We start from the raw sequence: 15589 nt of genomic DNA on the forward strand, positions 1-15589 counted from the left end.
TTTTTTTTTAAGATCATCATGAGCTACACTGCAGGTTTTAACCACAGATTAAGTTATAGATCGATATGCAGACAGACAGCTGGGAATCAAGCGTGAGAGAGAGACAGAAAGACAACAGGGGGAAGTGAAAGCAAGTGAATGAGAGAGAGAAATTGCCCTTGTGCTCCACTTTAGATTCCGCTCACGTTCTGCTCTGTCCCCAGACGTTAAAAGTGTGTCCATAGTTTTGGCGACCGGGGGAGTGATTGGAAATGTCAGCTGACAACAGCACTTTTCACTGACACTCTGAGAACTGGCACGGAGACAGAGAGAGAAAGAAGGGGGAAACAGGGGTGAGGGAGAGAGGGAAGGGCGGACAGAGAGGAAAGGATGGAAGGAGGAAATGAGGAGGATGAAAGAATGGTAAGGGTGTGTGTGATGCTGATGGGAGGTTTGGTACAAACAAACAAAAAAAAAAGCCATGGTTGGCGACCAATTATGGATGACACTGAATTGAAAGAGTGTGCATGTCTGTATATGTGCATCAGTGTAAGTACTGTCCTCCTGTTACTCACTGCAACTGTGCATGAAAGAAAAGCCTGTTTGTGTGTGCATGCGCGCATATCATGTAAGTGACTGACAGGAAGCTGCCACTCTATTTCCAAAAGCTGGAGCAAGTTAGAAACCCAACACTATGATGCTGCCCAACAGCACACGCACCCCTCCCCTCCTCCATGACCTTTCCTAAATGTTACTGGCCACTTGGCACACTGACTGGGCCTCTAATGAAACTTTTATTGGCCCCCATTTTTCACCCCGTTTTTCCAGAACTGCCTCCAGGGCTGAGCTGAAATACAACAGGCTTGAACTGCAGCTGACACACAGAAAGGAAAGATACAGTGTGTGCATATGTGAACGTGTCTTTGCATTTTATTTTTTATCCGTCTTCTCTGTTTCACAAAATCTATACAATCAAATTGCTTTTGAAAATATTTAAAGCCCATAGCTTCAAGACAAGCAATCACTATAATTATTAACATACAACTCACTAATTACATTTGATATTATCGACCAACATAAGCTAGAAGGCAAATAAGAAAAGCAGGTTTAAATTGTTTACAAAATTTAAATGGAAAATGGCAGCAGTACTAATATAGAGCTTTTTACTGTAACCAACCACCAAATCTCACACACATTCATATAAGCGCATTTTCCCCCCCTATACCAAAGCACCTTGTCTAACATTCACGCACACATCCTCACTGACAGATCCATCAGAGGCAACTTGGGGTTCAGTACCTCGCCCAAGGATAACCTCGAGCCAGGGAGCGAACCACCGACGTCCCTATTTGTAGATAACCCACTCTACCACCTGAGCCACATTTGGGATATGTAGGGATTAAATGCGCAGGACCAACTTTTAACACAAAGAAACAATAGAAAAGGACAAAGCTAGATACTGAAATTAACAGAGTACGGCCCTATTACCTGTCAAGTGTTTCTGCTCTTGCAGCTTAAGTTACTACATTCAGTGATTAATCAGGAAAAGTACACTACAGTATTATCACAGCCGCTGTTGTGTAGTATTATTATTCCAATTACAGATAAATTGATATTTTTTAAATGTCTATAATAATTAGCTTTTAACAAATGTGACAGGATCCCTTAAAAAGAGGAAAAGAAGCTTAGAAAAACAAAATCATGTTGAAAAGTCTCATCGTTTTTTCAAAACAGTAACTCTGTATATTTCTGAACCTAGTCTAAATCTGATTAGGCACTATGATGAGAACCCTGATCTAAAATCTGATCAGGAAACAGCTGCCTAATGGGTTAAAATAAACACTGGATCAGAGTTTGCTCAGACGTAACAAAGCTGCTAAAAATGAAAATATGCCTTCATCAGTTCCAATGGAAATCTTCTAAATCACTCTAGATACAGCCATTACTAAAATATTCAGATGTTTATCAAATATAGCTGCTGCATCAAGTCATCAAATTTTAGATTGAACTGGTAATTTGATGCAATTTAATTTCCCACAGCTCATTTATATTACTATTAACATGGAATGTGGACTGATCCATCATATTGTCATCCATGTGAGAAGTAAATCTTCATGTGACTGAGGAGTTTCAAGCCTCCACCGATGGACAGGAGGATTATCTATCCTTTGTTGTGTAGATGACGCAGGGCAGAAAGGAGCGGATGGGCTAGGCCCAGCTGGGTTGTGTCTTTTCCTCTGAGGAAGCAGAGAGGAGGAACACAGGGGTCAAGAGCAAATTGTTGATACCCATTATAAGCTCCTGTCACACTCACGCAACACTAATTACCACAAGCTGAACTAAACTGAACTGAGCAGGAATGAACTGAACTCAGCTGTATTGAGGACGTTTAATGCATCTGCAGAGCGAAGGCAGGGACAGTAGAAGAAAATAGAACTCACGGCTGGCAGAGTTTGATGAGGTCCTGGTCGGTGGTGGCAGGCGGCAGGCCTCTGATGTACAGGTTGGTCTTACTAAGTTGCTCCACTAGCCCTCCTCCCTGACCTCCACCACCACCTCCTCCTCCTGTGTTGCCAGGGCTGGGTGGAGCCATGGGTGGAGGGGGAGGGGCATAGGACTGCTGCAAAGACAGAAAAACACACAAAGGCAAACGTCACATTAGGTCTTTACTGTTATGTTTGGTGTCACATGAATCACGTATTTGATAACACAACAAAAAAAAAGTACTTCACTGCAGATTCCGCTCCTCAGCTAAATTCCATCTACCAATCTCACATCCACATCTTTTCCTGTCCCAATTATCTCTTTATTCTAGAGGAAGTACATAAAATTAGGAAAGCAAGAGATCTGAAATTAGTCCGTGATGTTCATGGTACCCAACCACTGGGGCTTGCCCGAATAACAATAGCATGCTGTGCTGAATCTTCGCATAAGGTTCTGCACATAATGACAAGGCAGTAGGGACTTCCTTTCAGCGCTGACTGGAGTGTAAAGGTGCAGTGACTTCTACAGTGATTTAGATAAGGAAATGTTTCAAACCATTGATAATTTTCATGAAAAACAGGTTTGTTTGTGTGTGTGCACAAATCAGCAAACATTAAAAGCAGCACAAATTGCTTTCTGGTTGTTTAACCTTAGTTACAATGCAAGCAAACGTAGACCAGAAAAATGAAAGATATTCAAAACATCTCTTGTAATGCAAAGGTATCAAGCCACTGTCAGGCAAGAAAGTCTTAAAGCAAACACCGCTATAATTTGTATTAATAAACTTATGCCATGGGTGAACCGAGCAGGCTGTACAGCATTTAAATCAAGCAAGGTCCTTTTATCACCTTTAACTTACTCAAACATTTCCTATTGGCCTCCACTGTCCAATTACACAGCTCAATACTGGCTAAATGGCTTAATAAGATGACCATTTCTGGCAGGGAGAAGAGCAGTGCAAGGATTAATGAGTGCCTGGCACTGAAGGCACACCCACCCCTGCCTGCCCGCTGCCTTAGGCAAACTATTAGGTTAAGTTTGGAGGAAGCAAACAAGCTTGATGGCCCATATGACAGCAGCATTCAAAACACTCCGTCTGCTGCCTTGGAGGAAAACAGCTACACCGCAAAGATGTGTAGTCCCAGTGTTGGTTCCACTGTTGGAAAGTGGATAGAACAAGTTCAAGAAGCTGCTGCAGCTTGAGATGATCACAGCGCAGCAGCACTGTGTGCCGTAATGACGAGAAAATGAGAGACAGGAAGAGAAAGGATAGAGACAGGTAAGGAAAGGAAGCGTGTACATACTTAAGGTGAATCCTGTATTTGGAGTCGTGTGTGGATATGTATGCACAATTGCAAGGAAGCTTGTGTGAGCTTGTGTGTGCGTGCACGAGTGTGAGCCGGTGTTTGTGATAATGACAGGCTGTCACAACAGAGCAATGTGGAGCCTGAGCCAGCTCTGATATTAATCCATTACCTGTATTTTCTCTCAGCTGGTGCACAAATCCTAACACACACTCAGACGCATGCTAGCAGCTCAGACAGACAGCGCTAACAGGATTCAACACATGTATGGAAGACACGCAGGAGTAAAAGGAGAAGGCGCTTATGTCATTTACAGGCCAGCACCTCACACCAGCAGCCAACAACGAGCCTGTACACTTCAGCTCAAACACAAACAAAGTGCAGAGGTGAAAGAGAGGCTATGCTGGGTAATACTTCAGTTTAACAGCTGGGACAAATAATACTCTGTATTACCAGTGTCTCTGAGATTTGCAGTTTGATGTTATTTCCTGAATAACTTCAATTTAGGGCTGCGCCATACATTTTTCACAATACCACCGACAAATTTTTACATGATAATGTCAAAAAGATGTCATATCGTTTCTGTAGCAATGCCACACATTTACATTTACCAGTGCAATGAATGAAACAATTCCAGGCATGTCAGAGAGAAAGAATCATTTTTGGCTACTAAAACAGAAGCGATTTTAAATCACCTCCAAAGCAGCACGCTACTTTGCAAAATATGCAAGGAAATTGTTCCCGGTAATGTGGAAACAACGAGTTTCACCATTTGAGGGAAAAACACATCGAGTACAACAAGGCTACAATGGAGCAGATACTGATTTGCGACGCAAAGGTTAGAAAAAAAAAAAAAAAGACCCAACCAAGCATTGCAAGCTGAACTCCGTATGACAGGATGGGCAAACAGTGAATGCAAATTACTGACACGGTTAAATGTTGGAAAAGCAGAACTTTACAGAGCTGGTTAAACAGCTTCCCAGGTATAAAGTATTTTTCAGTTTTACTATGTGACCATATTGACCAGGGTCCTGAAGAGTTTATTGTTCAACTAAAGCAGCTGGGCTACTTTTGCTCTAATATTTGGCTCATGCTATGTCGCCCCTGTTGAATTAGAATGCTGCTGCTACCGGTCCTCATTTCAATAGTGTCACACTTTGAATTAGGTAGTGTGTCATCAATGACAATAACTCGCAGGAAGAGGATGGAAAATGCTCTTCATTTACTTACGGCTGCTCTCATGCTCCAAACATAAAACATCGTTTATCATTTTTTCTGCATCATCAGAGGCATCGTTAGTGCAAATTTTCTTTAAATATCGTGATATCTCCAGCCTCTACTCCTAAAGCAGTATTCACCGAGAAGAAGATTGATACTGGCTCAACAACTTTGTATCAGCCACTTCAGACACAAAACAGAACTATATAATATACTAAAATGTGCTAAATATAATCAATTCCTTAATTAGTCAATCTAGTTGACAGGACATAATTGCCTTTATATTTCTGAGTCATAGACAAATGGTTTCACAATTTCAAACTTTTTAAAATTATGGTCATTTTACACCATTTTTGACAAACAAAACTAAACAACCAATCATTAGAATCAACAATTCACGTGAAGTCTGTCATAAGTGTGCTTTCTCAGGACATTTTATAAAAGTTTATTGTATAATGTGTCACTGTTAGAGGAAAGAAAAGAAGCGCATATCTTTTTTCCCCATGTGGTGTCTGCAATCACGATATTGGAAACCTCACCGCCTCAAAGCCTGAACTGTGCCGCGGACCGGCTCGATATGAGCCTTTCAACAATGGGTTTGTTTACCAACCTCCTCGGAAAGATAACACAGACACATGGTTGATGGGGAGTGTCAGACACATAAAAGACACCGGGCTGAAATCTTATGGAGAAATATCACAGGGGTAAAAGCTATACACGCTTAAGATAACACACTGCACACCACTGCATGGTAAACACAATATAAGCTCATGAAGCAAAACCAGACTGTTAGACTATTAACAAACATGCACACAGTTAGCCTTATCTTTGTACATTCATTTCATTACACTGATCTGGAGCAGAAAGAGTCTTTCTTCAGTACGCAGATGTCCAGGTATGCACAAATGTACAAAACCTCTCCCCTTCCCCTCGTGTTGCTGACACAACACACACACAAACCTGATCAAAGGCCTTGCCCAGGGAACCTCTTTCAGCCAATTTGTGCAGCTGTCAGGGTTGGGCTGATAGTGAGCTGTGTATGTAATGTGTCAGAGACTGTGATAGGGAAATCCTTTGAAACATTAAAATCGTTCCGTCTCCCTCTCTCTCTCTAGCATTCACACTTCCACCTCTCCTCTCTCCCTCTTTCACCGTCAAGCTCAACTCCACCATCGCTCCGTCTCTTGCTCTTATCATCTCCATCCTTCCACTTTCCCATATGCTTGCTCTATATTTCTTCCTCTGTGCTTCCCTCCCTCCGTGCTTTCATCCAGTTTCTCTCTTTTAAGGATTAGTCTGCAGTTGCTGTGTGTGGACTGAAGGCTGCCTCTCAGCTGGTATTGTTGACACACTTAGTACAGTGGAGCAGTTCTCACACTGGGAAAAAGGCTCAGAGGCAGCGACACAAACTGTCACACAAGGCAAACACAGTCACTGGGATTATTGCAGATTTCATGCACAACTGAGTCCTGAAACACAAACGTGCCGTGAAATATTACTTTAGTGTGACGCACATGCATGCTGCCGACTGATGCTGGTGTACATTTCAGAGCAAAAGCAGAGGAATTACTATGAAGTAGTTACTTTTTTCAAGGCACTGACCGTCCATCGGAAGTCCAAAACTTATGGCCTCATAAGTTTTGGACTTAATTGTATTTTCACAAGTTTTACCTGAAAGTAATAAAATGACAGATTTCTGTAATTTAAGTCCCAAAGAGTCACGGTGACAGATCTCTTTAATTTACTATAGCCGGGGTGCACATAAGTGGTCCGCATGTGCGCATTCGCTGTCAAAATAAAAGACGCGCACCAGATAAGAAGTTGCAACGTGTGTTTGCGTACATATAAAAGGCAGTGTTTTTGTCAGCTAGAGTGGGATTTTCACAGCATATTCTGCACCACATCTCTGTGCGTTCATTATTTGTTTGAAGCCAGCTCACCTCCTGCAACCACTTTTCCGAGAATACGCGTTTCTTTTGCGGTTCGGACTCCTGACATTTCTTTGGAGGTGGAGAAACACCAAAGTAATTGCTTAAAGGAGCTTCTTTGACATTTTTAAGAGTTCTAAACAAATGTCTGTCCTCCTCCAGAAAATCTAACGTACGCAAACACGCATTGCAACTTCTTATCCGGTGCGCGTCTTATTTTGACAGCGAATGCGCACCTGCGGACCACTTATGTGCACCCCTGACTATAGCGCCATTTCTTTATCATGTAGGAAAATGGACATCAAAGTGGGCTGTATGTGGTCCACAATGGAAAATGAGTCTGACATGCCATGTGCAGGAGATCCAAGCTCTGTCACGTACCAGCTGAGATCGACCCCACTTTCAGCTCTGTTACTCTATTCCTTTCTACTGCAGACTTCAAGAATGAAGTTCTGTATCATTTACATTTCTAATACACTTTAGAGTCACATTGCTCCATATTTGCATGGTTTTATTGAACACATTTGCTTGCTTTGTGAAGATGCAGGAGTATGATTACCCTTTGTGTGCCTAACTGTCTGACAGTAGATGTGCTAGCATTGATCTTCATTTATGCTCATCATGACAATGATATTTCAGACTAGTCCTTGCATGTAGCAAATAAATAGAGAAAAAGCAAATGAGAACTATAACAATAACAATAATCTGTTGCATTTCTTTTTAAAGTGTAATGAAAGGATGCCTCAATCAACCGCATCGAGGTTGAATTTTACTCAAAAAGGGGAAAAAATTTTTTTAAAAAAAATGCAGGAATATTTACTTGCTCCAGCTACTGAACTCTCGTTGTGGCAGTAATTCCTGCAAAATAACTTATTTCATTGGACTCTGTAGACTTTTCCCAGCCACCCACCCAAATCTGCCAATCTCCACTTTCCCGCTATTGTTTTGCTTTAGGAATAATTTAAACAGAATACATTAAACTCAGTTCTTTAACTTCTAAACAATGAATAGCTACTGAAAAGTCTTGTATGTGCAGATGTGTCTTTGTGATGATCAAACTTATCTCCAAACTTATCTGCAACAACATTAGGAGAGGGGTGGAAAAAACAAACTAAGTATAGATGTGGGTGAAGGTATTGCACAACATCGCATACTGGTGAACTTTGGATGACATGAGGGAAGACAGAAAAAAAACTATAGAAGAGGAAAGGCTGATAAAGAGTGTTAAGTAAGAAAGGATACGGGTAAAGCTAAAGATACATGGGACAAAGGAAAGAGGCGGACATGGGAGAGAGAGAGAGGGTTGTTCTGACCTCTTCTGATGCTTCCTGAAACAGAGGAAAGAATGCGAGCTATTTTTGGGTCCAGTTCTAAGATTCTCTCTTACTCACTGTGCCTCTAAACACAGCAGCGGAAGGGTTTAAGGAAGCGCTTATGAATACAGTACATCCGAATGGAAACATGGCACCCAATATACTGTCCTTGTTTTGATATTACACAAGCAGCTAAATTAAGCCTCGGCCAGTGCTTCTGTCAGAATGCCTGAAAAGACAACAAATCATCTTTTCAGGAATTCATAAATGTAACTTGATTGTCAAACTATTGAATCCAGGCTTTGTTTCCTTGAAAGATGTGGCTTCAGGGTGCAGCTGAATATTAAAGCTCCACACAGAGTGCTTTACATTGTTTTTAATGAAGGAAAAGAAAAATAGCACATTTACTGTAAGTTAGGGGAAGCGGAGAAGACTGCAGAGAGTTCAGCTAATGCTGTGCACAGGTATAAATAGTCTTCTTGGAGACAAGCCTAATGATATCCAATACAGAATACTTGCTTGTTTCCAAGTGTCAAGCTCAGGAATGTGTAGGCAAGAGGTGTAGCCCAGCCTGTGATTAGTCTGGAGAGTAAATGATACGCCTGGGTAAATCACACCGTAGGGTTATTTAATAAAACTATCTCCATTAGCAGCCGAGTTCCTAGTAAAAGAAGATCTGCAGTCCTTTGTCCCTACATGAGGTGCAACCTTGATTCAACAGATGGTCTACATGCTTTATTAAGAAGAAAATATGCAGATAAATAGTCAAAGTGATAACTGTGGTCAAGATCAAGACAGTACAAACAAGAAGCACTCCAAGAGCACAAACCCAAACCAAGGCAGCTCACCCTCTGGGCACTATTTACTTTTAAGGGAATGGTATTATACTGTTATCTTTGTTCTACTAAATGTACTTTAGGAAGTGCATAGTGCAGTTAAAAAAAAAAAAACAAACAAGTGCAGGCTTTTGTTATTTGCCCGTTTTGAAACCCATTTTAATCTACTCCAGGGCTTGCAAAATCGCTAGCCCGATGTCCCGGGGCTAACAATTTTTCCAGTCGGGCTACCAATATCTGTGTAGAGAGCAGCAGCACTGATTGGTGAGTGACGATTATTTGCGCACCAATTCCTCTGGCATCGTCTTATCACTCATTAGCTTACTATTCAGACATGACAAGTGAAATCTCCCACAGCAAGCTTAAACATGTGAGGTTGATTGTGCAGAGATTTCAGTAGCAGGTATTTTAGTGCTCAGCCAAATAAGACAGGTCAGGGTGAAGAAGGGGCAGCCAAAGAAAAGCCAACCACAAAACGGAAAAGTTATGACAAATCAGACTATAAGGCAAAAAAAGCGCAGCTTTTTTGGTTTCATGGACAAAAGAATTTCTGTGGCTGGAATATGACGAGCTAAATAACATGATGTTCTGCCAGGTGTGTTGTGAGTCGACAAGCGCCTTTGTTACTGGAACCAGTAATTTTAAGAAAGACCCCATCAGAACCCATGAGAAATGCAAGAAATGCATTATTGCTCAGTCTGCAATATCTTTCCCAGAACAAACAGCAATTGCAAAAAACATTCTAAAAATGAACCAAGCACACAGAAGAAGTCCTGAAAAAGCTGTTTAGAACAGCGTACTATGTTGCAAAGAGTGAACTACCTTTGGCAAAATTTAGCAGTCTTTGCAAACTTCAAAAAGCAAATGGCCTAGATCTTGGTTCCACTTACCTCTTACCAGTGACTCCAGTGGAAATGTCAGATTCAGGATCTGGCACAGACTGATTCATGTTCTACACAGTTCTTAAAAGGTCATAGAAATTTCTGCTCAATGAGAACCAAGTATTTGAGTTGATGATTGTAATTTTTATTCAGTTGTTGTGATTTGTATTTTAACAAGTTTTTGATTAATTTTAGTTTCTGTTACAATATTATACTTTAATGTATAACATTGTAACGGAAACAAAACGGGAAACAAAACATAAATTGCTCTTTTTATTCGGGCTACTTAAATTTATTTTGGGATACCAAAAACTGAAGAGTGCCAGCCCGAAGGGCTACCAGGGATTTTGAAATTTTGCGAGCCTTTTACTCCATAAATTTTTGAAGATTATTTTATGATTTTTATTATTGGGGCTACAGGACATGTGTAGCATTTATTTTACTGTTTAGTAAAATTATTTCCAATGTTTTATCATAAATATCAAATACAAAAAGATTTTGATCACAAGTCTATTATATTGAAAATAAACCCCTTCAAGAACAATGTAAATGTAACGTAATTAAACTGTTGACTTTGTATGAAAAAGCCATACTAAAATACTCAAAGTATGCCACACCAAAATGATCTTGTCAGTCTGTAAACCTATTGTCATTTTAAACAGCTCTATATAGCATTGTCATCACGTGGACCTTCAGATCGTGGTTCAGAGGTCCAGGCTGTGGCACCCATACACACACAGTATTGTGCCAATGTCTGTCATATCAGACCAAGCATTATATTTAGCATTATATATAATTGTAATACTAAACCTAACCATACCCTTTGAGCTACCATAGCACGGTTATTGTAATTGAAGGCTTCCTAAGTTCAAAGGCATGCTCAGGTTTTACCAGGGTGTCTGCAAGTTTCATCAGACTACATCTAAGTGCGAGGTCAGTCACACCGAAGAGTTTCACTTTAATTAAAACAGAATATGAGCCAATCAAAACAGTCTGACCTATTTAACTTGCTGCCAAAGCAAAAGTGCAGCAGGAAACTGCAGCAAGGTGTTTAATATATAGACTGTTTACTTAATATATAGATGCAGGATATTCGACTTGAAAATTGCTCATATTTTCATCAAAATGTTTTCGTTGTCTAAATGATAAAAAATCTCAATACTTTGTTGATCTATCATATTTAATCTGCTGCCACTTAGTCTTTCTAGAATCTTTTTTTTTTTTTTGCTTTTCCCTTTCTCCAGTCTCCTCAGCCACCACCTTCCCATATGAATCCTTCTCTACTTCTCTCAGTCTCCTTAGAAGATCAAGGTCGTCAAGGTTGCTTCCCAGTGGAACGACATGTTCCAGCCTTTTACCTCTCCCTTTCTCGTTAACATCAGCAATAGCAGCATCAACAACACTTGGGCTGTCATAAACATGTTGCACAAGCATCCCAGGAGGCATGCAGTTTGGACTTTGTGCTCACAGGCCTGGTGGGAGATAAAGAGATGATGGAGAGAGGCTGTGGTAGGTTGCTGAACTCTCAGCGAATTCCTGCGGCTGTGTTTTTGAGAAGGTCATGGGGAGGGTAGTGGGTGGGTGGGTCGAGGAGGGGTGGTTCAGGCTATCTTTGCATATACAGGCAAGCTGTGATTGATTCAAAGTTGTATTAGGCTGCCCACCTATTGTTCTGGAGACCAAGGCTGAGTCACTGTTGGTGTGTAGGGTTATGGGAAATGTTGAAAAACACAAACATATGGCACTTTATCTAAATGCATTTGCATCTCAAGTCAGACAACAATTCACTTGGAAAAAGGTAACCTAAACACAGAGTAATGCACCATTACATTACAGCAAAGAAATTAGAGTTGAAAAGCATCTTTGAGCCTTCCCATGTGTTTTCTATTAAACAGCCAGCATCCCTGCTATTCTTTGTCAATTGTGCACCTCACAGTTACCAGCTGTTAAGTAATACGCCCAATTGGTGGTAAAGCAAAACATAGCATGTGAATATCAGTGTGGACGATGGACTTTTTTGACCTGCATCTAGAGCAGGGCGATATGACCAAAAATATTTATCACGATATACATTTGAAAATTTGCGATACCGATATAACTGACGATATAATTTACTCTAGACAAAATACTTTACAACTCCACAACTTTATTAGTGCACAAAAACCAAAAACCCATCAATGTATTTTCACTTAAACAAGCAGCTGTTTTTTTTTATGTGCATTAGAGTAATATAAGAATTTAACAGTGCAAATGCAAATTCCTCGCTGACAGTTTAAGCAAAAGGCATTTCCAGTGGAAATTGACCGAAATATCCTCAGCATAACCATGTATAATATCCATAAAACTTAAGAGGTTATACACACACACAATACAGTAATATTATGTTGAAGCGCAGTACATATCACTCCTGCCTACGATAGCCGTAATGCTCCAACAATCCATCAAGCAGTGCGGGTTCGTGGCTTAGCAAAGTCGTACTAAAACATTGACAGATTTTCGAGCGCCGTGTACCACTTAAAATCATTTTGAGGTCAGTAAACACAACCAGAATTCATACATAAGGCACACGGGATTATAAGGTTTGATTTTCCAAAAAACATGGTAATAACAACGGTCCGCTAGCATGCGCTACCAAAAATAGTGCTGTGGTGTGTATCTGACGGACGAAAGCTAAACCAATTCCACACTGAAGTTGCAGCATTTTTACAAACCAATTCTGGTTCATCAGTTTCATTCAACAATCCGCTTTCACCCTTCTCATTCTCCGTCACCGCCATGCTTTTTCTGCCATGTGCGGAAACAAAGGCACTGCGCACGCGCGTTTAACCCAGATTCTATCACGATATTTCATTTTCTTATCATTGCCCAACATTATACCAGTATCACCGTGAACGGTATGATAGGGCCCAGTTCTACCTGCATCTGATGTTTTTGGGTTTTGTTTTTTGTTTCTTTGGCTGTAATCAGTGTCTTAACATTTTTAGCTACCCAGCTTAACCCAATATTTATCAAGCTGTAGCCATAGCAACAAACCTGCTGTTATAACCACACCTTATCATGTACACAGGCACCTGAATTGTATATCAACAAGAATGCACTTGCACTGTAAATATGCTGGAAAGCATATATTACAACAATTACCGCAATATTGGCAGTTGTCTAAATAATGGAGTTATGTAACAGCGTATGCCTCAAAGAAAAGAGGTTGGAACATTTTCCCAACCTGTGTGATCTTCTGCTGTATGTAACAGAAAATGGGTGCATACTGCTCTGACTGTTTAAAATGAAGGTAGTTTGAATTCTGTGTGTCAGAACATCCAAAGAAATATATCTGGCCAAGCAGGTGCTTCCAAAAATGAAATTTGTTGGTTGGTGGTTAATGGCTAGCATATAGTATGCTCAGATTTGGCAACACTGTCATTTTCCTTCAGTAGTTTTCATTTTAAGAAAGGCTCCACCAGTGCAGGTACTGTATTTCCCACCAAATACATCCTGTAGGTGCGGTGCACACACTGGCTCAGATTCAAGTCCTTGGTCAAGCCATATCCTTGCATATGTGCCATCTCTGCTGCCTGCCACAATCACAGCAACTTTCAAATCCAACTACAAAAAAAGGTTGACCTTGTATGCTTTTTCTAAAGAAAACCCTTCCTGAGTGACACCCAACAAAAACATTCCACTACATTATACTTCAAAACCCACCCAGATGATTTTATCTCCACCTCTCCGAGTATATTTCCCCTCCAAAAAAAACAAATCTCATTCTACATTCTTCCTTCTAAATTGCATGACCTCTAGCATACAAGTTACAAAAAGAGGGGAAAAAAAACATGCATATTGAAGAGGCGCATTGCACAAAGCTCTTTTATTATGTATATTTATGCAAATTCAACGTTAGTTTATTCAAGAAAGTCTCTCTCGCTCCTCCTCTCATTGCCCCCCTGGTCAATGTGTTTCAATCCGGCAGTATGTATGAAAAGCGGTGGCAGACAGGGTTGGTGAATCATGAATGGTTTAAAACAGACTTCTACAAAAAGAAAAAGTGCAGAAGTTTCATTGATCTTCAATGACCCCCCTTGAAGTTTAAAATTAAGTAATATAAAATATTGCAGAGTTCCATCTGTAGTAGTACCTCTTTTGTGTCACCGCTAATAAACTCTGGATGTCTCCTGATAAGGTGAACTGTGTATTCCATCTGCAGCTTATCATCCTGCAGTGATTCTATCCGTCTTTATCTTATCGCCTACTTCTTGCATATTAATAACCTCATCCTGCCCCCCACCCCGTCCCTCACCTCTTTACTGTTCTTGTCAAACATTTTCCTTCAATATATCATCTCAGTCAGCAGTCTCAAAAAAAATAAAAAAATCTTTCCCTTTCAACTTTTTCCTCTCCATTCCTCAGTTTCCAACACCCTCTGCCCTGTCCTGTTTTCCTCATCCATCATCTCGTTCCCTTCAGTCTCATCTTTCTTCCTCATACCCACCCTCTTCCTATCTGCTGCCCCCACCCCTCCAGCACCATGCAGGAGATTAAAATATGAGGAAACAATCAAGCTCTGGCTCATTAGCATATGAACGGGAGGCCGACAGGCAACTGCAGACACGACGACAGAGCCCTGGAAATCCACCGCAGAGCTTTTTTTTTTTTTTTTTTTTTTTAAAATCCCAGGAATGACTTTTTACCGTATTTTGTTGAATGAGACAGAACAATCCTCTGCCAGTCTTTTCAGGCAGTCAAATTACCATCAGAATAAGAGGGCATAAGAATAAGACAGAATGCTTATATAGCGTCAGGTCAAAGAATGGAGACTATAGAATAAGTGTGCAGACAGAATAATGTCTCTCCACAGCAACAATGAGAAGCTGAAAAGATAGGATTTGGTGCAGTCCTGTATGTGTATCTGCATGTGTCTGAGTGTACAGACTGGTGTGTGTTGGGTTCATCATCTTACAACAATAAGAAACAGTGCGATAAGAATTATCGTTCAGTAATTCCCCAACATACAAGCGTGTCTAGGCTTGGGTGTTGGGGGTGGTCTACTCTCATTAGTGAATCAATTAAAATGCCAAATGAAGCAACATCAGAGGTGGGGACATACAGTACATCGAAAAATGCAAGGCAACAGAATAGTAACTTGCTACATTATTAAAACAAAATTTTTTAAAAGGTTTGTGCGCATATTCAAAATTGTAAAGATGGATTTTAGAACAAAAAGGTTTAGATTCACTAGCCCAAATTGCTTAAATTAAGTTAAGACATTCCGATTTACTGCCACAATACATGGATACATGACATTTTTCCAGGTACTGCCATAACGCAAAAAAAACAAGCCTAAATACAGTACATGTAATACACTGTGTACATTAATTCCATAGCCTGAATTCTATAACAGGGTTGTCTTTTCTCAAATGAGGAGCGTTGAGGTGTGCACTTACAGTAACAATCGCCACTGTAAGTAGAACACACTTAAAAGCCACACAATATTTTTTTCTGCAGTGATGATGCCAACTTAATAATATGCATGAAGACCAAACAATATTTTATCAGTGCCTGATTAAAAATAATAATAAGCAACTGTTTTCTAGCTGGCTACGATTAAAGTCACCATTGTTGCTGACAAATCTCACTCTGTCATAGTCTGCA

At 40.4% G+C, this 15589-nt stretch overlaps 1 protein-coding gene across 3 annotated transcripts in view; it reads right to left on the bottom strand.

Annotated features, from left to right (window-relative positions):
* The window catches only part of LOC102204136 (RNA-binding motif, single-stranded-interacting protein 3), a 158710-nt gene that overhangs the window by 78014 nt on the left and 65107 nt on the right, over window positions 1–15589 (bottom strand). For 2 of the 3 annotated variants that reach the window (XM_005743148.1, XM_005743145.1), the window contains exon 2: window positions 2421–2599. In XM_005743148.1, coding sequence (XP_005743205.1) covers window positions 2421–2599 — 179 coding nt within the window. The remainder of the gene's footprint in view (window positions 1–2420; window positions 2600–15589) is intronic. The other variant, XM_005743147.1, reaches the window with a different exon arrangement.

Source organism: Pundamilia nyererei, unplaced genomic scaffold, assembly GCF_000239375.1.
Source record: "Pundamilia nyererei isolate P.nyererei 1_Seehausen unplaced genomic scaffold, PunNye1.0 scaffold00128, whole genome shotgun sequence".
Taxonomy (NCBI): Eukaryota; Metazoa; Chordata; class Actinopteri; order Cichliformes; family Cichlidae; genus Pundamilia; species Pundamilia nyererei.